This window comes from Dermochelys coriacea, chromosome 1 (assembly GCF_009764565.3).
Source record: "Dermochelys coriacea isolate rDerCor1 chromosome 1, rDerCor1.pri.v4, whole genome shotgun sequence".
Taxonomy (NCBI): domain Eukaryota; kingdom Metazoa; phylum Chordata; order Testudines; family Dermochelyidae; genus Dermochelys; species Dermochelys coriacea.
In genome coordinates, this window is record NC_050068.2 from 260,659,308 (window position 1) to 260,682,296 (window position 22,989).

At 47.6% G+C, this 22,989-nt stretch overlaps 1 protein-coding gene across 3 annotated transcripts in view; it reads left to right on the top strand.

Annotated features, from left to right (window-relative positions):
- Window positions 1-10,092: 10,092 nt before the first annotated feature.
- Window positions 10,093-22,989, top strand: part of ADSL (adenylosuccinate lyase) — a 47,080-nt gene continuing 34,183 nt past the window's right edge. Inside the window, exons 1-2 of one of the 3 annotated variants that reach the window (XM_043502040.1) lie at window positions 18,328-18,407; window positions 18,892-19,908. In XM_043502040.1, coding sequence (XP_043357975.1) covers window positions 19,714-19,908 — 195 coding nt within the window. In that variant the 5' untranslated portion in view covers window positions 18,328-18,407; window positions 18,892-19,713. Of the gene's footprint in view, window positions 10,574-18,327; window positions 18,408-18,891; window positions 19,909-22,989 lie in introns of those variants that run through there. The other 2 variants (XM_038393213.2, XM_043502041.1) reach the window with 2 other exon arrangements.

Sequence of the window (22,989 nt, forward strand, 5' to 3'; positions counted from 1 at the left end):
ATGCCAAGAAGTGACCCGCATGCAGACTATTTGTGCTGTTTGGGAGAAACCCGTATCAGCGAAGGTGCAAGATTTGCAAGTCGTTTAAGCCTCGGACGAAAAGAAAAAAGGACATTAGGCTCCAGGCCATCCTGATGGAGTCGATGCTGACCCCGACCCAGGAACGCAGTTCCGAACCAGTAACCGGCACCGCGGTGTCGGTACGCGAAAACCCTCTGGTGTCATCGGCCAATCAACACCACTCCCCGTCCACGGGGTACGCCAAGAGGGCCAAGAAGACTCCCTCTTAGCGGCACCGAGGGAAATCTGGGACAGAGGATAGGCCCATGTCAGGCAGTCCTCAATCCCCACTGGGCCCCAGGCCTCCGACTCGCGTTGAGCAGAATAGCCCGGCCCCTTCATATGTCCGGATGCTGTCCACGCCTGAAGCCCTCCTGGCGGCCGGGGACATTATGTCCATGGCGGTGCCCAGAGCGCGCCGATGTCAGCCCCATGGTCCAGAGGCAAGCCACTGCTGGGATCTCCACAGTTGCTTCCGACCTGGTACCGGTCTCAGTCAAGGGAATGTTCCCGACGCCTATCACCGCCTAGCGATCACTTGGGACAGAGTCCAGGTGGATCGCCCTCGATGCTGACCAGACTGTCTGGCTGGGCTCTGTCCGGCCGGGACTCGCGGCACTGCTTGTCCTCAAGGAGTAAATATTGGTGGGACCAAGGCGGGCATCGCTATCAGTCCTCATCTCTGACAGGGTACTGCAGTCGATCATGGAACGGTTGTCTCCGCCGTTCCCGCTCGAACTCCCGCTCCAAGTCTCCACCAAGACATTGCAGCCCTGGGCATCAATCGCTGGTGTTTCGCTGTTGTGGGTCCGCCCATCGAGGCTGTTCGAGGAGCAGCTGTTACCACCAGTACTGGTCTTCCATGTTGAGATCATGGTCCCGTGGCCATTGTAGATCCCTGCACTGCCATTTCGCCCGGTCCAGAGACAGCAGCAGATTTTACGCCAGCCCCGTCTCCATTCGTAGCCGGGCCAGGCCAGCCAACCCTAACAGCCAGCCCTGCCACTGCCATAGCAGGTGCAGTGGCACTGAGCGTCTTGGTTGGCCCAATGGTACCGGTAGGCTCTGTGGCCTCCGGCACAGCCCCCAGTGGGAGCTCGCTTGGTTTTCGGAGCTTTGGAGGCACCGTCGGCCTCCCTCTCCAGACCCTCAAGAAAGGGGATGGTGGGACGTGCATCCTCGGCACTTGCCCAGAGTCCAACCAGGTGGTGGACCTTCCGGTGCCAGCCGACACCCAGAGCACCATACCGGCCTCTTCGGCCCACCCACCTCAATCCCGCAGGAAGACATCAGGGCTCACCAAGAACTCTTAAAGAGGTTGGCAGCAAGCCTCCACTTCCAGGCAGAGGAGAGGGAGGAGCCCTCAGACTCCCTGTTTAACGTGTTGTCCCCTTCGACATGGGGTAGGGTGGCCTTGCCTGTCCATGAAGGGGTGGCTAAGATTTCAATTGTTGTGTAACAAACCCTGGCCTTGTTGTCCCCCATCTCTGAAAAGGCGGAACGCAAGTACTTTGTACTCACTAAGGGGCATGAGTACTTGTATACCCACCTGGAGCCCAACTCCCTGGTGGTCGAGTCAGTCAACCACGGAACGGCAGGGTCAGCCAGCCCTGACCTCAAAGAACAAAGACTCAGAGACTGGACTCCTTCGGAAGGAAAGTATTCATCTTTGAGCTTCCAGTTACGAATGGCAAACCATCAGGCTCTCCTGGGCCATTATGAATTCAATCTGTGGGGCTCCCTGCCGAAGTTTGAGGACTCCCTCCAGGAGTGCGATAGGAAGGAGTTCTAGGCGCTAGTGGAGGAAGCAGCAGTGGCCACTAGCGCATCGCTGTGGACATGACCACACGATCAGTGGCCTCCGCGGTGTCCATGAGACAGGCTTCATGATTCCTGCTCTCTGGGCTGTCCAGCGAGGCGCAGTCTTCCATGCAGGATCTCCTGTTTGACGGAAAAGCTGTTTGCAGTGGAAACAGATACAAGGCTGCATGGCATGAAAGACTCCTGCATGACCCTCCAGACTCTGGGCCTCTATGTTCCGGCTCCAGCAAAACCTAAGTTCAAGCCGCAGCAGACTCCCGCCAAGGCCGCCCTCCCAAAGTACGAGGCTGCCCATAAGAAGCAGCGGGACTATAAGAGATGTCCTCAGAGGCAGTCTTGGCCTGCCCCCCAGCCTGGATCCTCCAAGGGCAAGCAGATGGGGAAAAGGCGTTTTTGACGGGATACTCGTGAGCACCCCACCCGTCCTCATCAGGGATCCACCCCCAATAAAGCTTCCCTTCTCAACCGGTTGTGTGCTTTCCTCCCAGAATTGTTGTGGCTAACTGCAGACCGATGGGTCCTCAACACCATCTTTGGGGCTATACCCTCCAGTTTACTTCCTCCCCGCCCAACCACTCCCTGTCCCCCTTTGGGGACCCCTTGCACAAAGCTCTGCTAGTCTAGGAGCGATAAAGGAGGTGCCTGAGGAGTTCATGGGCAAGGGCTATTACTCCCATTATTTCCTTATCCCGGAGGCCAAAGGGGGGCTCAGGCCCATCCTGGACCTCTGACGTCTGAACCAGTATATGGTGAAACTCAAGTTTTGCATGGTCTCCCTGGTCTCTATCATCCCCTCCCTGGATCCCGGAGACTGGTTCACTGCCTTGATCTACAGGACGTGTACTTCCACATCCAAATATTCGAGGGGCACGGGCGCTTCTTCTGTTTTATGGTGGGATAGTATCATTACTAATTCACGGTCCTCCCATTCGGTCTGTCCACTGCCCCCAGGGTGTTTACAAAATGCATGTCGGTGGTAGCGGCCTACCTTAGACGATGTGGGGTCCAGATATTTCCCTATCTGGACGATTGGCTTGTCAAGGGCACCTCCGAGTCACAGGTGAGGGATCATGTGGTGCTCCTCCTGTCCACATGCACTACCTTAGGCCTGTTGGTAAACAACACCAAGTCCACATTAGTCTTGGTCCAACACATAGTTTATTGGGGCACTCCTGGACGCAGTGTCAGCCAGGGTCTCTATCCCGCCAGACAGATTTGAGACCCTGAAAGGTCTCATCGAGTAGGTCCCAAGGTTCCCAGTGACAACAGGCAGGGTTTGCCTACAACTCTTGGGTCGCATGTCAGCATGCACATATGTGGTCCATTACACCAGACTCAGGATGAGGCCCCTCCAACTCTGGTTGGCCTCGAAGTGCTCCCAGCCACGGACAGGATGGACAAGGTTCTCACTGTGCTGGACTATGTGATCATGTCCCTACGGAGGTGGTCCACCCCAAACAACATGCTCCAAGGGGTCCAGTTCAGGGACAGGGCCCCATCGTTGGAGCTGGTGTCCGATGCGTTGGCCCTGGGTTGGGGGGCCCATGTGGGGAACTTTCAGACCCAAGGTCTGTGGTCGGCTCAAGACCTGACCTTACATATAAATGTAAAGGAGCTCAGGGTGGTGCGGCTGGTGTGTATGGCCTTCTGCTCGCACCTGGAGAGCAAGGTAGTCAGGGTCCTCATGGACAACATGGCCTCATGTTCTATATCAACAAGAAAGATGGGGCCCGATCCTCTGCTGCGAAGCCCTCAGGCTGTGGGACTTCTGTATAGCCCACAACATCCACCTGAAGGCCTTCCACCTACTGGGCGCCCAGAAGAATAGGGCGGATCGCTTGAGCCCGGACTTTTCCTCGCAACACGAGTGGTCCCTCCACCCAGAAGTGGCCCACCAGCTCTTCCTAAGGTGGGGAACTCCCCCAGCTGGACCTGTTCGTGACTCGGCAGAACCGGCAATGCCCCCGGTTCTGCTCCAGTGGGGGCCTGGGGAGGGGCGCTATGTCCGATGCCTTTCTCCTGTCCTGATCAGGCCAGCTTCTCTACCCCTTTCCCTCATTCCCTCCAATCAGCAGGGTCCTGGAGAAGATAAAGACAGACAAGGCCCAGGTCCTCCTGATTGCCCGGTGTGGATCAGGCAGCATTGGTACGGGACCCTCATGGGCCTGCCGGTAGTTCCGCTGTGGCTGTTGCCGCTCTGCCCAGACCTGCTCTCTCAGGACCAGGGCCGCCTCCTCCATCCCAACCTGGCGGCTCTTCACTTCGGGGCGTGGCTGCTCAGTGGTTAGATAGAGAGGAAAGGACGTGCTCAGAGCAGGTTCAGTGCATCCTCCTCAAAAGTAGATGGTCCTCCACTCGCTGCACTTATTTGGAGAAGTGGTCCTGGTTTTCTAGGTGGGCGGTGGACCAGGGTGTCTCCCCAGTGACTGCCCCGATCCAGCTTATCCTTGATTACCTCCTCCACCTGAGGGCTCAGGCCTGGCACCCTCATCAGTCAAGGTGCACCTGGCAGCCATATTGGCCTTCCATCCGTCCGTGCAAGGGCACACGGTATTTTCCCATGCTATGACTGGCCAGTTCCTTAAGGGTTTGGACTTTCTTTTTCCGTATTCTAGACCCTTGGTCCCACAGTGGGAGCTAAACCTGGTGTTGGCTCATCTCATGGGGCCCCCGTTTGAACCACTGGCCACATACTCCTGGTCTCACCTCTCGTGGAAGGTGGCCTTCCTGGTTGCAATCACGTTGGCAGGCAAGTCTCGGAGCTCAGGGCCGTGACCTCCCTGACCTCCGAGCTGCCATACCCACTCCTTCATAAAGACAAGGTCCAGCTCCGCCCACACCCCGTGTTCCTCCCAAAGGAGGTCTCCGACTACCACATGGGTCAGTACATTTTTCTACAGGTCCTCTGCCCCGAGCCTCATGTGTTCAGTGAGGAACGCCGTCTCCACACGCTCAATGTGCAGTGTGCTCTGGCTTTCTAACTTGAGTGGACCAAGCCGTTAAGAAAATCCTCGCAGCTGTTCATCGCCTCAGCTGAGCGTGTGCGGGACCAGTGGATTTCCACTCAGCAGCTTTCCAATTGGATCACTGTGTACATCTGTTCCTGTTATGAGCTGGCGGGTGTCCCCCCGCCACCCATTGTGAGGGCACACTCGTCTTGGGCGCAGACCTTGTCGGCTGCCTTCATGGCCCACGTCCCCATCCAAGGCATTTGTAGGGCCACTATGTTGTCTTCGGTTCATACGTTCACCTTGCACTATGCCATCGTCCCCCAAACCAGGGATGACGCCGGGTTCGGATGTCCTCCGTCCTGTGAACTTGTGAACTCCTACCCACTTCCAACAGATATAGCTTGGAATCACCTGTTGTGGAATGCACATGAGCAATCACTCGAAGAAGCAAAGACAGTTACCTTTTCCGTAACTGGTGTTCTTCGAGATGTCGTTCATGTCTGTTCCACACCCCGCCCTCCTTCCTCTCTGTCGGAGTCGTCTGGCAAGAAGGAACTGAGGGTGGGGGGCAGCTGCGTAGCCAGATGGAGGTAATGGGGAGGAGCGATCCAAAAAAAAAAAAAAGGGCGCCACCTGCTGTGGTGCTTTTACTCACCCAGCGGCACTCCGGGGGCCGGCCCTCACTCGCTCTGGAGGTGCCGCCAAAGACCCAGAGCGCCGCTGGGGGGGTAAAAGTGCCGCAGCAGGTGGTGCCTTTTTTGGGGGGGATCGCTCCCCCGTTCCCTCAACAGGGGAAAATTTAAAAGGCGCCAAGACGTTGACAAGGCACCACTTGTGCTCAGTGGGGAAGCGGCCGCTCCCCCCCTAGCTACACCACTGGGGAGGGCACAGCTCCCCTTATACTGCGCCAGGCAGTATACCCCCCTACGGGTCCTGCTAGGGGAAAAACTTCCAGCATGGGTGTACAGGGTGAGCATGCACACCTATTGTGGAATAATCCTGAGCAACACATCTCGAAGAACGCCAGTTACGGAAAAGGTAACTGTCTTTTTGCACTTTAGGCTGATAAAAATGGAATGTATGTTAAAAAAACAACCTGAGAGATTGTATAGAGATCCCTTTTGAAGCTCAATCCCTCTGTCTTGCTCTTTTGAAAGTGCAGCTGCAGTCAGCTTTCTGGGGTCTGTGTGTGTCTTTGCACATTGCTTGCTGTCACAATACTAGGGTACATTGAGTTACTCCCAGGGGACATCTGTGTCAACAAATTAAAAATTCTGGGCACAATACTTTAAAATTCAGCATATTTTATTTGTCAAAATAACACTATGTAATTACACCAGTTTCAATTATGTTTGTAATTTATTACAGAATACCTGTCAGCAAGTATGTAACAATACAGACACAAAATTTTCCCCCAGGAGTAGAGAGTTAAAGAAACCACTCAAGCAACCCAGTTCCTGTTTCTCTGCCCCCTCCCCTCCCCAGAGTCCAGCCCCAGGGCACTGCCCACCCCCCATGAGCCCAGCCACTTGCAGTCCTCCCCCGACCACAGATGCAGGACAGCCTCCCCTCCCCCCCTCCAAAGCCCAGCTGCGGGGGGGCCCCCAGAGCACAGCCACAGCCTCCCTGTCCCAGACATTCACAGCCCTACCCCCAGAGTCGGTCACAGAGCACCCAGCCCAGACACTTGCACTCCCTCCCCCACCAGAGCCCAGGCCTCCAGAGGGAAAAACAGCCTGATGCTGGGTCAGAGTGTGTGTGGAGTTTCCTGCACACCACCACCTTCCTTCAGGACACACCAGGAACTACAACTGCCCAGAACCTTTCAGCTTCATCTCCCTCCTGCCCCTGGCAGTGTCTTCTATTTGCTAGCTGGGCTCTTCTCGGTCTTCTGCAGCCCATTTTGGGGGGGGGGGGGAACAATTCTGCGCAGAACGTTAATTTCTGCACAAATTCTGCATTGCACAATGGCACAGAATTCCCCCAGGAGTAATTCAGTGGAGGAGAGGGGAGAGGAGAATATGCTGCCAGCAATTTAAAAAGGAACAGGGAAAAGTGGGTAGAAGTATATGCACATTGACACCAAGCTGCTTTACTGAGTTTCTTCTATGGTATCCATTCTTTACTTTTGAGAACAGGGAGGCTACCAATTCTTCTACTGTATTTTATGTGGTCTGTTGGGAAGAGAAGAACTCATTTGTTTTCAGGGCATCAGATATGCTGCCCCTCTACTTAGTCTGATCCTGTCAAGGGTATTAAAGGAACATCAATTTAAAAGAGACACTTCTGTATGAAAATTTGTAGTTGTCATTACAAATAACACCAAAGAAGAATATAACAGAGATTAGAAGGGAAGGAGGAGATTTTTCCTCATATTTTTATGGGTTGTGCAGCATCTCTTGTGTAATCAGTTCAGTTTCCCCTGGCTTTTGGTGTGTGGGTGGGGGGGGGGTTGGGGCTAGATCAGTTACATATCAGTGGGGAGTGAAAAGCATTTTAGGTGATTTGTAAAACCACAAAAATTAGGAAGCTGCTTTTAAACTGTTTTTCAAAGAACTGATTGGATTTCTTGTGTCCTCCAGGGGGAAGCTACCTGTTTAAAGTCTCAGTAAAACTTGGTTTCTGGGAAGCAGACTTCTTCCATGAGCCTGTCTGCCAGGCTTCAACACGCTTCCCTTAGCTTTTGCTCTCGGATTTTTTAAACTGCACCTAAGGACAGGAACTATCTCATACTTTGGATGTAGACAGTGCCTAGTACAATGGGACCAAAATCTAAGTTAAGGCTTCAGGGTTGCTACCATAATACAAATATTTATATAACATGGGTAGGTCTCTCATCCCGGCAACAAACTGAGGGGCTTACACAAAGCACCTCACTGGCTAGTCAGCTTCTGGGTATTGCAAACTCAGACTGTACCCTGGACATCTGCCATTGCTCCATGGACTCTTTTTGCTCCAATGCCATGACCATATCTGTTTCTAATAAAGACCTGCTGCCCAAGATCCTACAAACCCCAGCTGAGTCCTCAGTTTATGCTCTCTAGAACTGCAGTAAGCCAGCCAGGTCAGCCCCAGAGTTTGCTGCTTCACATCAGGGTGATGCTGTGCTCCAGCACAGTGTGTTTGTCCTTATGCTGCAGCTTTCTAGATCCCCTCTGGGCTGAATTGCCAGTCCCTCCCGCTGACATTTGGGGAGGGAAAGTTAAACTTATAAAAGTGGGAAGCCTAATTGCATTTTCCCTCACCTTGAGTTCCCTTTTCCCACTGTGACAAATGTTCAAAATGTGCTATAACAGCTGTAGACTGGTACAGAAATGAGTGTACTTATCTGAATGTCAGGATTAACTCTCACAACAAGTGATTTCATTTCCCAGCTGCCATGGTGGAAAGGCTTCAGATTCAAATTCAAGCTGACTTGGGTTTTAATACTTTTTAGAAATAGTGTTGTGATTGATCTCCTTATCTGCAAGGCCCTTCCCACCTTTACGTCATCCATGACAACAGAAATCAGAAGTGGTGGAAAAAAAAATCTATTAGCTGATCCAGTCACTAAGCTGCCTAGAACAATGCCTCTTCAGTCTCCTTTTCTTTTCCTAAAGTTCTATACTCCTCCTCTTCTCTTAGTTCAGGGCTCTCTCCTGTGCTGGAGGAGATCCATCTTCACTATGCCTGTTGCTCTAGCACTCAAGGGACTCTCTCCATTCTGCTTAAAAACATAGCTCACAATCTACCCCGTCCCTACTGCTTCCTCTAACTAGTAAATCAGTGGACAGGTCCCAAAAGATGTGTATTGCTGTTGATTTTTCATGCCTGTTTACACATCCTCTCTCCCTGTGAGAATCCCAACACTGTAACTGCTCTTGTATTGTGGAGAACTGTTTGAAGACGTAACATTACATTGTGGTTTTATTCCATGGTGAGATTTCAAGTATTCGTCTCCATTTCTCCAAATCCATTGATTTTATACTGGTGTGACTCAAAGAGCAAAATAATTATTGCCAAGCAGCCATACAGAGTAGTATATTGTACAGTACACAGGGGTTTTTTTTACATAAAAGATATGAGCTTTGTCTAGACTAGGGAATCTTACCAAAATTTCTAGTTTAGTTCTACCAGTGTTAACATTTCTAGAAACCCAACTCGAGAGAAGCTGCTGTCAACTTTTGATAGTGTTATCTATAACTAAGCTTGGTAGGATTCAACTTAATTTGTTGTCAGGGATAAACATATGTTTCACTTGACACACATCAATAGCAGTCTGTGAGTACACCCTTCCTCTTGCAGCAATCCAGTGTCACCTAAATTTCTTCCAATCATGAAAAGGCAATAGATAAACAAAAAAGCTGAAACCCCATAATTTCATGCAACTGATAAAACTGATTTAAAAAAACAAAAATCAACATGGTTGCAATTACCCCCCCAAAAAACAAAAACCTTGGTAGGTGTGTCTGTAACAGGACTCAGAGCAGCTCTGATACTATAGGCTAGTGATTCTCAAACTTTTGTACTGGTGACCCTGTTCACATAGCAAGCCTCTGACTATGACCCCTCCCTTATCAATTAAAAACACTTTTAAATAAATTTAACCTCATTATAAATGCTAGAGGCAAAGCAGGATTTGGGGTGGAGGCTGACAGCTTGTGATCTCCCACATCATAACCTCATGACCCCCTGAGGGGTCCTGACCCCCAGTTTGAGAACCCCTCCTTAGGTGGCTCAATACCAATGAATGCAATAAAGCTGAGTTATAAGAGCTGAATCCTTCAACTCGCAGGGTTGGAGGGATGAATGTGAATGGCATTAAAGGTTAAGATGTGATCGTTCAAGGTTGTCCACGTTAGCGTGACTGGGCGTAAAGCGCCAGCTGTGGAAAGGGAGAACTGGTTCGCTATCTAGTTGTTTTCTAACATTGCTCCGAAAGCTCCAGGCCTTGGCCCATTTAGCTCAAGATGCATAAGCTGCAGCCACCTAGTTTGCACTGACTGGGTAAAGTGGAGGAACGGGCAGATCTAGCTCAGGAATTAGGGGGTGCCCTGAAGCAGGGAGGAGGATGTGAGCGAGCAATAACAGGAGACGAAGTGAGAGGATCTGGAAACTGGATTAACGCCGCCACGCCCCCCGCCCCCATGTAGACAAGCCGTAGCGGGGCCGGGCCCCTCCCTGGTAGCTGTTCCCAGGCAGGCAGAGGAGCCGCTGCTGGGGGCGGGCAAAGCCCAGCAGGAGACTCCAGGGAAGGCTACAGGGAGCAGAGGCAGCCCACCTCGGAGTCAGTACGGGGCCTATCCCCGGCCGCGCACCGGGACCCACCCTCCGCCGGGCCGCCTGGTTCGCAAAATCGGACGCGCCTCCCTCGAGCACGCGGCGAGGCGCCCTCCCCGCCGCACTGACCTTCTACCGTATTTCACGCTCGGAGGAGGACGAGGCTGTTTTACGACGCTCCCCCCTCCCCCGCCCCGTCCTGACCTCCTGCCGAATTCCACACTGGGGGCGGGGCCTTCGCGCGCTTCTGCGTGCCCGGCGCGCGCGAGAGACTCCCGCGGAGGTGTCCTGCCGCTCGCGGGCCCCGGTGGAGTCGCGGCTGGGCTATGGCGGCGCCCGGCGCTGAGGAGGACCCGTTCGTCCGCTACCGCTCGCCGCTGGTGTCGCGCTACGCCAGCCCCGAGATGGGCTTCAACTTCAGCGAGCGGAAGAAGTTCGGCACGTGGCGGCGGCTCTGGCTCTACCTGGCCCAGGCGCAGAAGGTACCGGCGGGAGTGAGCACGGCCCCGGCACTTCTGCCCCGCGCTCTGTGGGGTGCGTGTGGGGGGAGCCCACGGGCCCAGCCCCGCTGCTAGGGGTGCAGACGCAGCTACCAGGTCCGCCCCACTCTTCCCTCCCCTCCCCCCGGGGCGGGGTGCGCGTCCCTGTTTGACGGAGGGGGAAACTGAGGCACGCGGCGGTTCGGGGCCGGTCCCCGGGGCCCCGTGGCGGAGCTGGCGCTGCTGACTGCTGGCCCCGGGCGCTGAGTGCTGGACCCTGCTGCCGGGAGCGGGGGTCATGCGGCACGTGGAGGGCTCCTGGCCGGCCGCGCCCTTTAGCAGCAGAGTGTTGGAGTTTCCTGACCTGGGGGCGAGGGAGGGGGAAAGCCCAGCCACACTCCTAACCGCGCTGGGAGAGGTCCTATGTGTTGTCCTATGTGTTGGCGCTGGGTTAGAAGCAAAGAAGGCAGAATCTCCTAATCTTGAGGGATGGGATTAAGAAAGAGGAAACGAGCCTGCGGACTGGGAGACTGACTCTCCCTGGGAGACGGGGAGCTTAAGCTGTAGCTGATTTTGGCAAGAGTGGGAAATAGGATCCCAACCTGGGGAAACGAGACGGTACCACAAATTTCAGAGTAGCAGCCATGTTAGTCTGTATCCACAAAAAGAAAAGGAGGACTTGTGGCACCTTAGAGACTAACAAATTTATTTGAGCATAAGCTTTCATGAGCTACAGCTCGCTTCATCGGATGCATGAAGTGGAAAATACAATGGGGAGGTTTATATACATAGAGAACATGAAACAATGGGTGTTGCAATACACACTGTAACAAGAGTGATCAGGTAAGGTGAGCTATTGCCAGCAGGAGAGTGCGGAGGGGGGGACCTTTTGTAGTGATGATCAAGGTGGGCCATTTCCAGCGGTCAACAAGAAGGTCTGAGGAAGGGGGGGGGAGGGAGGAATAAACATGGGGAAATGGTTTTACTTTGTGTAATGATACATCCACTCCCAGTCTTTATTCAAGCCTAAGTAAATTGTATCCAGTTTGCAAATTAATTCCAATTCAGCAGTCTCTCATTGGAGTCTGTTTTTGAAGTTTTTTTGTTGAAGAATTTCCACTTTTAGGTCTGTAATCAAGTGACCAAAGAGATTGAAGTGTTCTCTGATTGGCTTTTGAATGTTATAATTCTTGATGTCTGATTTGTGTCCATTTATTCTTTTACATAGAGACTGTCCGGTTTGACCAGTCTACATGGCAGAGGGGCATTGCTGTCACATGATGGCATATATCACATTGGTAGATGCGCAGGTGAACGAGCCTCTGATAGTGTGGCTGATGTGATTAGGCCCTATGATGGTGTCCCCTGAATAGATATGTGGCCACAGTTGGCAATGGGCTTTGTTGCAAGGATAGGTTCCTGGGTTAGCGGTTCTGTTGTGTGGAGTGTGGTTGCTGGTGAGTATTTGCTTCAGGTTGGGTAGCTGTCTGTAAGCAAGGACAGGCCTGTCTCCCAAGATCTGTGAGAGTGATGGGTCGTCCTTCAGGATAGGTTGTAGATCCTTGATGATGCGTTGGAGAGGTTTTAGTTGGGGGCTGAAGGTGATGGCTAGTGGCGTTCTGTTCTTTTCTTTGTTGGGCCTGTCCTGTAGTAGGTGACTACTGGGTACTCTTCTGGCTCTGTCAATCTGTTTCTTCACTTCAGCAGGTGGGTATTGTAGTTGTAAGAACGCTTGATAGAGATCTTGTAGGTGTTTGTCTCTGTCTGAGGGGTTGGAGCAAATGTGGTTGTATCGTAGAGCTTGGCTGTAGACAATGGATCGTGTGGTGTGATCTGGATGAAAGCTGGAGGCATGTAGGTAGGCATCGCGGTCAGTAGGTTTCCAGTATAGAGTGGTGTTTATGTGACCATCGCTTATTAGCACCATAGTGTCCAGGAAGTGGATCTCTTGTGTGGACTGGTCCAGGCTGAGGTTGATGGTGGGATGGAAATTGTTGAAATCCTGGTGGAATTCCTCAAGGGCTTCTTTTCCATGGGACCAGATGATGAAGATGTCATCAATGTAGCACAAGTAGAATAGGGGCACCACAAAAGAAACCTTGGCTGACTGGAAAGGGTGCAAGGAGAGAAGCCAGATTCTGGTTTTCAGAGGTGGCTTTCTTCACCTTCACGAACTTTCCAGCTAGGTCTGGTTGTACACAAAACTAATGCAGGGAGCTAGTGCCTGAAGTTCAAATCCTTCTTTGTCATAATAAACTACAGAGGTATTGGCAAAAGTTAATGTAGTACATCATATGTGTCGCAGTTAAAGTATATTGCCCACCCAAATTAAAACCAAGTTTGATCCTTACACTTTTCCATTGTTTTGCTCTTCACTGTACAATCTGCTGCGAAGGTGATCTGCAAAGTGAGAAGTGGGGGAGAAATGGATTTGTGCCCTGATTTGTATCTTTATGCTGTATAAAGAAGGCCTGAAAGTTGTTTTTCTGCTGATATTTTTCATTAGAAATCTAGGCAAGGACAGTCTTTGATAACCGAAGAGCTAGTGAACAATGACATCACTTGAGCAAGGGAGAAGAGATTTTTATTCATAACATATTTTTAACATCTATTTAATTTTGATGACTAGCATTTTAGTTTAAAGGAAGCCTATATCAAAGATGCAGCACCTTCACCCTATTAATTATTATGTTAGAGCTCACAGTAAACATCCTTGAAACCTCTCAGGGGTTCTCCAGCAAAAGCAGGAAAACCTGATTATTCTTGATGATTCTAAGCTAAGCAGAGAAAAACATAAGCAAAAAAACCCATCTTTCAGGCCAGCTATATACATAATTTAAAAAGGGCACAGGCCTAACTTCATTTGTAGTTCTATGCAGGTCATCATCTATAATGCAGCATGGTGCGTTTTCAGAAAAGAGGTTATTGACCAGGCTAACAAGCTGTAACTTTTTGTATTCCCTATGCTCCCCTGAACTCTCCATGCCTCTGTGAAGTTAAAAGAAAAGGAGTACTTGTGGCACCTTAGAGACTAAGCATTCGTGAGCATCCGATGAAGTGAGCTGTAGCTCACGAAAGCTTATGCTCAAATAAATTTGTTAGTCTCTAAGGTGCCACAAGTACTCCTTTTCTTTTTGCGAATACAGACTAACACGGCTGCTACTCTGAAATCTGTGAAGTTAGTTTCATAAAGCTACTATAAACAGTTCTTGAGGAAGGAAGAGTTTTATCTTCTGAGCCCTTCTTCCATTAGTGAGCTGCTTGCCTGCCAGGTGACTTGGCTGACCTGGAATACTCTAATAAGTGTCCTCACCTTGGTGTAAATCTGTGCCATATGCAGTCATTAAAGTGATCCTCCGCCTATGGCTCTTATGGAGCCCATATTTCTGGGATTATACTAATCTTGGGCAGAGTGAACAGAATGCTCATCTCAGGAGTTCTTGCCACATTGCCTGATACATACACAGTAGTACAGTGAAATTGAAAGAACAAACTGTTGATGCTAGGACCTCATCCTATCAGTCCAAGCACTTAGAATGTGGAAATTGAAGGAAGAGGAGACTTACTCCAGACTTTTTCATAGTAACCCTGAGGGGGAGTGGTTGGAAAAGACAGACCATGCTGAATGGATTCGCAGAGAGCCAAGACATTAAACAATCATAAAAATGTAGGACTGAAAGGGACTTTGGTAGGTCACCTATTCCAGTTCTCTGCACTGAGGCAGGACTAAGTATTATCTAGAGCAGCGATTCTCAAACTTCATTGCACCATGTTCCCCCTTCTGACAAAAATTACTACATGACCCCAGGATGGGGGTGTGACAGGTTGGATCACAGAAACCCCTTGGGGCTGCCAACTGATGTGCCAAGACTACTTCTGCCCCTGCTTTCCCTGACAGCTTGGGACTCCAGCACTCTGTCTTGCTGAGCCAGACGCACCAGTCTGCTTCAACACAGACCCAGGGTCTGAACTCTGTGCCCCAAAGCTGCAGACTTAACTGAAAGCAACTTAAGTGTTCCTGTCTTTAACACTCAGATGCCCAACTCCCAATGGGGTCCAAGCCCCAAATAAATACATTTTACCCTCTATAAACCTTATACAGGGTAAACTCATAAACTGTTCGCCCTCTCTAACACTGATAGAGAGAGATGCACAGCTGTTTGCCCCCCCAGATATTAATACATACTCTGGGTTAATTAATAAGTAAAAGTGATTTTATTAAATACAGAAAGTAGGACTTAAGTGGTTCCAAGTAGTAACAGACAGAACAAAGTGAATTACAAAGCAAAATAAAATAGAACATGCAAGTCTATGTCTAAGAAAACTGAATACAGATAAAAACCTCACCCTTAGAGGAATTCCAGTAAGCTTCCTTTTACAGACTAGTCTCCTTCTAGTCTGGGTCCAGCAATCACTCACACCCCTTGTAGTTACTGTCCTTTGTTCCAGTTTCTTTCAGGTATCCTTGGGGGTGGAGAGGCTCTCTCTTTAGCCAGCTGAAGACAAAATGGAGGGGTCTCCCACAGGCTTAAATAGACTTTCTCATAGGAGAGACCCCCTCCTCTCTCCTATGCAAAGTCCAGTTACAAGATGGAGTTTTGGAGTCACCTGGGCAAGTCAAATGACCACTCATGACTCAGAACTTGCAGGTAGCAGCCATGGCTCACATGCTAGTTTGAACATCCTCATGTAGACTCCTTATGTGGAATGGAGCCTCCCAAGACTGATTGTTCGTAAGTGCTTCTTGAGTGGGCACTTAATTTGTACATTCCTTTCTCAAGAAGCTGACCAAATGCTTTACTAAGGCTACTTAGAAATCAAGCGAGTACACAGCCAATATTCATAACTTCAAATACAACAATGACACATGCATACAAATAGGATTAATAGATTCAGTAGATCATAACCTTTACAGATATGTTACATGACACATGTAGCATAAAACGTATTCCAGTTATGTCATATATACATTCATAAGCCTATTTCCATAAAGCCTTATGGGGAGCACCATCACAGGGGGACTGAAGCCCAAGCCCACCCTAGCCCTGCCACCCTCGTGGATGGGAGGGATGGACACAAAGCTGAAGCCCAAGGGCGTCTGTCCTGGGCAGGGATAATGTAACCTTAGGCCCCCTTCCCAGGGCGGTGGGGCTCAGGCTTTGGCTTCGGCTCTAGGCCCCACAAGTCTAACACCAGCCTTGGCAACCCCATTTAAATGGGGTCCTGATTCAGTTTGGGGTCCTGACCCACAGTTTGAGAACCCCTGATCTAGACCATCCCTGACAGGTATTTGTCTAATCAGTTCTTTAAAACCTTAAATGACTGAGATTCCACAATTTCCTTACATAATTTGTTCCAGTGCTTAGCTACCCTTACAATTAGGAAGTTTTTCCTAACATCTAACCTACATCTCCCTTGCTTCAATTTAAGTCCATTACTTCTTGACCAATCCTCAGTGGTTAAGGAGAACAATTTATCACCTTCCTCTTTATAACTGGAACACTTTTTACATACAGCGGACTCTCGCTAGAATCGCTATAGCTATAGCGTGGATTCGCATATAACGCGGTCGCGGTGATGGATCCCAAATTTAAATATTTAAATTGGGATCCATGGTAACATGGTCCCCACGTTAACGTGGTACCGCACGTGGATCCCGAACCCCGCGTTCTAGCAAGGGTCTGGTGTACTTTAAGGTTGTTTTCATGTCCCACCCTCAGTCTTCTCTTCTCCAGACTATACAGTTTTTTCAGTCTCCTCATGGGTTTCTAGACCTTTAACCATTTTTGTCACTCTCCTCTGGACTTTCTCCAGTTTATTAATAGAGTGGAAGAATTACTTCTCGTGTCCTGCTTGCAACAATCCTGCTAATACATTTCAGTAGGATATTTTCTTTTTTTGCAACAGTATTACATTGTTGGCTCATATTTAGTTTGTGATTCACTATAACCCCCAGATCCCTTTCTGCAGTATTCCTTCCTAGACAGTCATTTCCCAATTAGTATTTGTGCAATTGATTATTCTTGCCTAAGTGTAGTCACTTTAAATTTGTCTTTATTGAATTTCATCCTATTTAATTCAGACCATTTCTCCAGTTTTTCAAGATAATTTTGAATTCTAATCCTGTCCTCTAAACTGCTTGCAACCCCTCCCAGTTTGGTATAATCTGCAAACTTTATAAGTATACACTTTATACCATTATCCAAATCCTTTATGAAGGTATTGAATAGAACTGGACCCAGGACAGATCCCTGTGGGACTCCACTCAATATGCCCTTCCAGCTTGATTGTGAACCTTTGATAACTATTCTCTGAGTACAGTTTTCCAGTCACTTGTGCACTCACCATATAGTAAGGTTCACCCATCTTATACCATCATTACTTAGCAAGCACGTTTATATTGATACATGACAAACACACTGGAACACAAAATTTGCAGTGGAGTGTTAGGTCAACACTCAAATCCTGGGGTGGGCTGGCTGTTTTGTTCACTGTTATGGTGGCTCTCCAGTTTTGCAGGGCAGAGGATCATTGTACTAGAGAGGGGTAGTCAATTATTTTTTGTCAAGGTCCGAATTTCTTGGCCAAGGTATATCCAAGGTCCAGTCTCCAGAGAGAGATTTTTTTTCACACTGCAATAACAATAATGACAATAACTAAATAAAAAAGATTTTGTGGGCCATTCAAAAGTATCTGATGGTTTGGATTGGCCCACGGTCCACCTACTCACTACCCCTGTACTAAAGTGTGAACAGGCAATGCACAGTCTCATTATCGTGTCCCCTTTCTGCTCTTGGGACCATGGCACTGCTTTGTTGCCTCATCACTCCTTGAGGAGAGGGTACCTACATCAAAATATATATGCATTAAATGGGCACCTTACTCTGAAGTGTCAGGTACTGGACATAGTCAGAGGTGAGATCCTAACGTCAACTGAATGAGCCAGTGGCTAGGGCCCTGTGAAATCTGCGTTAACGTGAACGTGGACGGAATCGCGGAATCAAAACGATAACAGACTCCAGCACGCTGCGTGTTTTTAAAAAATAAATAAATAAAAATCTGACGCTATATAAAAAAATGAAATTTGATGAAATCTACTTGCACAAATTTTGTACAGTGTGGGAATTTTCAGAGACTCATGTGTACACACACAATGAGAGTGCTTTTTCACCTTTCCCCACCACTGTAGGTTAACTGACTGTTGCTTAGACACATGGCCCACTACTACTAGTGCGGTTCCCCCCCATGGTTCAGTACATGATTTAGCATGTCTAAAAGGCATTCTACAACTGGAAAATGCTCATCCAAAAAGCTAAGAAACAACATGCTGACACCAAAGGGAAGAGCTAGTCAGTTTCCCTAATGATGTCTATGAATTGGGCAGTATGATGATCTGAAAATGCTGTCAACATACAATAGGCTGGACCTGAAAAGATACCTGCAACGATCATCTAATGTCAAAAAACCATCTGAAGAATCATGCCACATATGACCAGAATCATTGAGATTCTCACTCTCTACAAAGAACAATTGCATACAGTATGAAATCTGCAGATGCCAGATGGGAGTATGTTGAAGATTTTGTTGTGGTCTGTGCTGAGGCTGATATCCCATTTGAAACAATGACGCTTCCATGTTTCCTCTTAAAACACTGCCGGAGGGATGGGGGAGTGGGAATTGTCTGAAAACGAAGCAGCACATTGGCAGATTAACCTGCTGTGTGTTTATCAGGAGCACATGGTGGCATTGTTGGCCAAAATCCATGGGGAAAAGATTTCCATGGTGATCGACAAGACCACAAATATCTGAGAGTGCAGTCTGCTAAATATAGTCATAGGTATGTTTTTTTTATTTTGTTTTACTGTGACAGATACTTAAGTAGATGCTTTTTTATAATGTGTGTATTGACCTTTAGGAAAATGTTTGTTATATTTAGAAAAGACTAATCACTTATACGATTTAAAGTACAGTTAATTTAAGAAAAAACGTTTAGGATGCTATGACCCTTTAAAATAGTCCTTAAAAAAAAAAAAAGGACCACATTAGAATTTGAGCTATTCTATAAAAATACTTATTTAATAATTTTATCAAGCACTTCATATTTAATATGCATTAGGAAATTCAATTCTGTATTGCAATGCACCTCTAATATTTATTTAAAAAAAATCTTTTTAACATTATTTAACATTTAACATGATACTATAATGATTTTGAAGCTGGATTTTTTTTCCATTACTGAATTTTAAGTTTGTTTAATGAAATCCTCCACTAACAAAGAAGTCGAAAAATTATGACAACAGAATGTATTTTTTTTTTTTCAGGTGTTGAAGATCAGTACTATTTGACTGATGTTGTAGTCATGAAGAACTGCAACACTCCACATTCTCACAGGCTGTTCTGGTGTCAATGGTTAGGAACCAGTTCACTCACATTAATATTTGGGCAGTTGTAACTGACAATGCAGCATACTGCATCAAAGCATACAGAGAAGCACTGAAATGTGTCATGCCCAACAGTATACATGTGACATGTCTGTGTCAGACAGATAATCAGTCTGATAAGTGAGATGTGGCTGCATTGTCACTTCTTTAGCGATGTGACTTCTTTTATTACTTGAATGAAATCTGCCTTCTTCAAAAAGTCATCCAGAAAATGAAGATGGGTTGCTTTTCTTAAGTCCAAAGATGATGTGCACACCACGAAGGTCCCCCTGAAGCAGTACATACAAGATGAAATAGCTGGTTTCAAGCAGTAAAATATCATGCAGCTCACACTGATCTCTACAAGGACATTTTTGAAAAAAGAGAAGTCATTAGCACAGGCTGTGACAAACCTTTTGGCATTACTTAGCAGTCAGGAGAAATCAGACTTGCTAACACTTAAGACAGCTTTCATATCTGAAGTTTTCCCCAAACTGATAACACCCCTGACCATCTTTGATGGTACCCACTGCCCTACAGCTGTTTCAGCTTTCAATATTATGGAAGACATGAGGTCTTGCTTTCTGGAACAGCCAAAACTTGGGGGTTTGGTGAAGAAACTGAAAGACTTTTGGATGACTTCTCCATAAGAGAGAAGAGAAATATCCTGGACAATATGGATGAAACCTATCAGCTTGCTTTTACCAAATTCCAAACACTGAGATGTCCATCCAGCAAAAGACATGTATTTACAGGCAGATTCCAGCCATGCAACACAACGTTGATCAGTACAGCAAGCTGCCGCCTTTGCCCACTCCTCACCAGAACTGTATGAACCAATGGCTTGTGTTTCTGTGCAACACTGAGAATGAGCCCATCCCAGATCCACTGGATCTTTGTTCCTTCATACCCTTTCCAGTAAGCACAAGTGCCTAGAGTAGCAGAGGTTGCCCTGCCTTAGATCTTCCTCCCTGCCAGCTCTCTAGACACAGCGAGAAGCTATAGTAAAGATAGAAATCTATTTACAGACAAGAGGGAATCACTTTCTGAGGAAAACACTAAAAGGATAACCATAATATACCACAATGGAGATGTCTGCTGGAGATGGCAAAAATGTTATTTAAGCTTGTCAATTTATAATGCTACTCACCAATAAACAGTTGACTGTGAAATTATTTAATCCAATTTGAAATTAATTTAAGCATTCTTTCAGAATATAGGAGCTTGAAAGTAGCGAGTTTAAGTTAGAATGGCAGCAATGACTGCGGCAAGGATGGATTATTTTATGTTTAGTGCATTATTTTTATTTTTTAATCAAATATGATTTTAGTTAAATTGACACTGTTACAGGCTCTTACTTCTGTGTACTACTTGTGTTACTGTACAGCAATGTCAGTTTGGTCATATGACTGCTACTTTAAAAAGTGATTTAAAATGTTACTTTTACTGTGTAGTGTATATCTGCAGGATGTTTTGTTTAAGTTGTAGGGTTTTTTTTGTAAAATCCATTTTCCCCATTGCAATCCAATACTGAAAATTTCTATGTATTTATAATAAGACTACTTAATAATGTAGCAAATAATTTTGACTAAAAACATAAAGATGGAATTTTTTTAATGAAAAAAAAATGAAATCCAAAAATAATATATCCCAAAATCCACAATAATAAAATGGATTTCATAGGCCCCAAGTGGTCTCATCCAGTATTGTAGGTGTCATACTAGATTATATGGGCAGTTATATGATGTGGTGTTACTATGAGCCTTGAGTTCATGCATGGATTTCTGCAATTGAGGACAGAACAAACCACAAACTTTTAGAGGAGTTGATAATATTTGACACTTAGAACTTTGTGTTCAAAGCATAGTAGAAGCATGAATCCCCACATCACCTCTGTGCAGTAGATAATTAATTATCACCATTTTTACTGCTGGAGAATGAAGTGAATTATATGACTTGCCCAGGACCAGAAAGCAAGTCAATGATAGAGCCAGGATGACATCTCAGGACTCCCAAACCTTGTGCTTATGGGTTTCCCTGTCTTCCTTTCTCTCTTCCAGCTCTCCCTCTTCTGCCCTCTCAAAATAGAATTTTGTTTCCAGTGAGAAGGAGTTGTCCTGTGATATCTTGAGCACTCTGGTCCCACTGGGAGGAGGGAGACTGTTATTTTTATCCATGTGTTCACATTCCTGAGGAGTTACAGCCTTATGTTGTCAGTCCTGGACTGGAAGTGGAGTGGGAGTCAGCCACACTCAGCACTTGTTAACTTGGTCATTGGTCAGTCGCAGACTGTTAGATACAATCACAAGCAATTTCCTCTGCACTCCATCATGGGAGATGTGCAGTATTTCTAGTTAGGTGCCTGTAACAGGAGACAACAGGAGAAGTAATAGGAAATTGGTGGGTGTCAGACATGTTCTGCACCAGCCAGAATAATTTGTGAACTCATAAATTTGATTTATGTTCCAGAAAACAGAATTTTATTCTGCAACATGAACCGGGGGAAAAGAATTAAAACTTTGTGTTCCCTTAATTTATTAAGTTCTAACTTAAAGAAGGGGGAAACAGTCAGGTACACATACACCAACCGTGTCTTTCACAGTTTGGTGCATGTGTAGCTGTGATTGTCTTTAAATTCCCCCAGATTGGATTGGTAGGGGTAGTGCAGTGTCCCTGATGCCATGTGGAATGTTGAGGGGTGGTGTAAGGAGGTCCCAACATTGAGTTGTCTATGGGTTGCAGATGGAGGCGAGCCTGGGATTCTTGGACCTGCAGGTCTACCAGAGTCTGCAGCATTTGTTTGCTGCCTGAGAAGCCCCATTATGTCCCGATGCATCTCCCTTTCCTTGTCCTGCTTGGATTCCTGGGCCTTCCTCCTCTCCACTCTTTCCTTCTTCATGCTGTCATCTGCCAGGCTCTGGTCTCGTTCTCTGATGCAGCACAGACTTGCAGCATCTTCTGGAACATGTCATCCTGAGTCCTCTTCTTTTTCCTCCTTATCTGGCTTAGATGTTCTGTAGGTGTGGAGGGGAAGACTCTGGCTTTGTCTACACTACCTCACTTTTAGCGATATGGTTGTGCTGCCACAGCCATGCTGCTAAAAGCCACACAGTGTATCTGCTGTTTGTCGGCAGGAGAAAGCTCTCCTGCCAACAAAAAACTTCGATTCTCCATGAGTGGCAGCGGCTTTGTCGCTCTCCTGCCAACAAAGCGCTGTTAACACTGGCACTTTTCATCGGTAAAACTTTTGTCGTTTAGGGAGGTGGTGTTGTTTTTTAACACCCCTGAATGACAAAAGTTTTGTCGACGAAGTTCCAGTGTAAACAAAACCTCTGAAGGCCACAATACCAGTAGTTACAGACGCAACACACGGGATACTGTTTTCAGTGTATTCACAACGGAAATCAAACTGTAGGATACTGAACTCACTCCCCTTGATCCCCGCAAAGTGTAAGCACTGCATTCTCGCTTATCCTTGAGATTGATATAGCCCTGCGCCAGTCACAGCACCAGCTATGGTGAGTATGGCTCTCAGGAGGGATGGGGTGGGCTGTGTACTGCAATGGTCCACCCCCCCTCCCCCCCACACACTCTGGAGGGGAATGAAAAGCAGATAACACTACTCTCTTGATTGTTTCACTGACTCTTCTACCGCAAGTAAAAAAGTAAATCAACAATTGTGTCTTGCTACTTTGCGGGTTCCATCCCTGTAATTTCAAAGCAAATTGCATACTTACCAGATGCTCCTTCCCCTGCATTAGTCTTGCCTGTGCTCGACTGTTGGGACTGGCTGGAGTCAAAAACATGTCCTGAATTGCTGCGCAGTTGGGACCCCCAGTTGTGTGTCCCCCAGACTCCTTCTCCTTCTCTCTGTTCATAGCAAGGGGGGCCTCTGACTTAGGCTTCTCCAAAGTATCCACAGAGCTCTTGGGGTCTCCACCGAGAAAGGCATGCAGCCCTTTGTAAAAGAGTCAGCTCTGTGGCTCTGCACCAGATCAA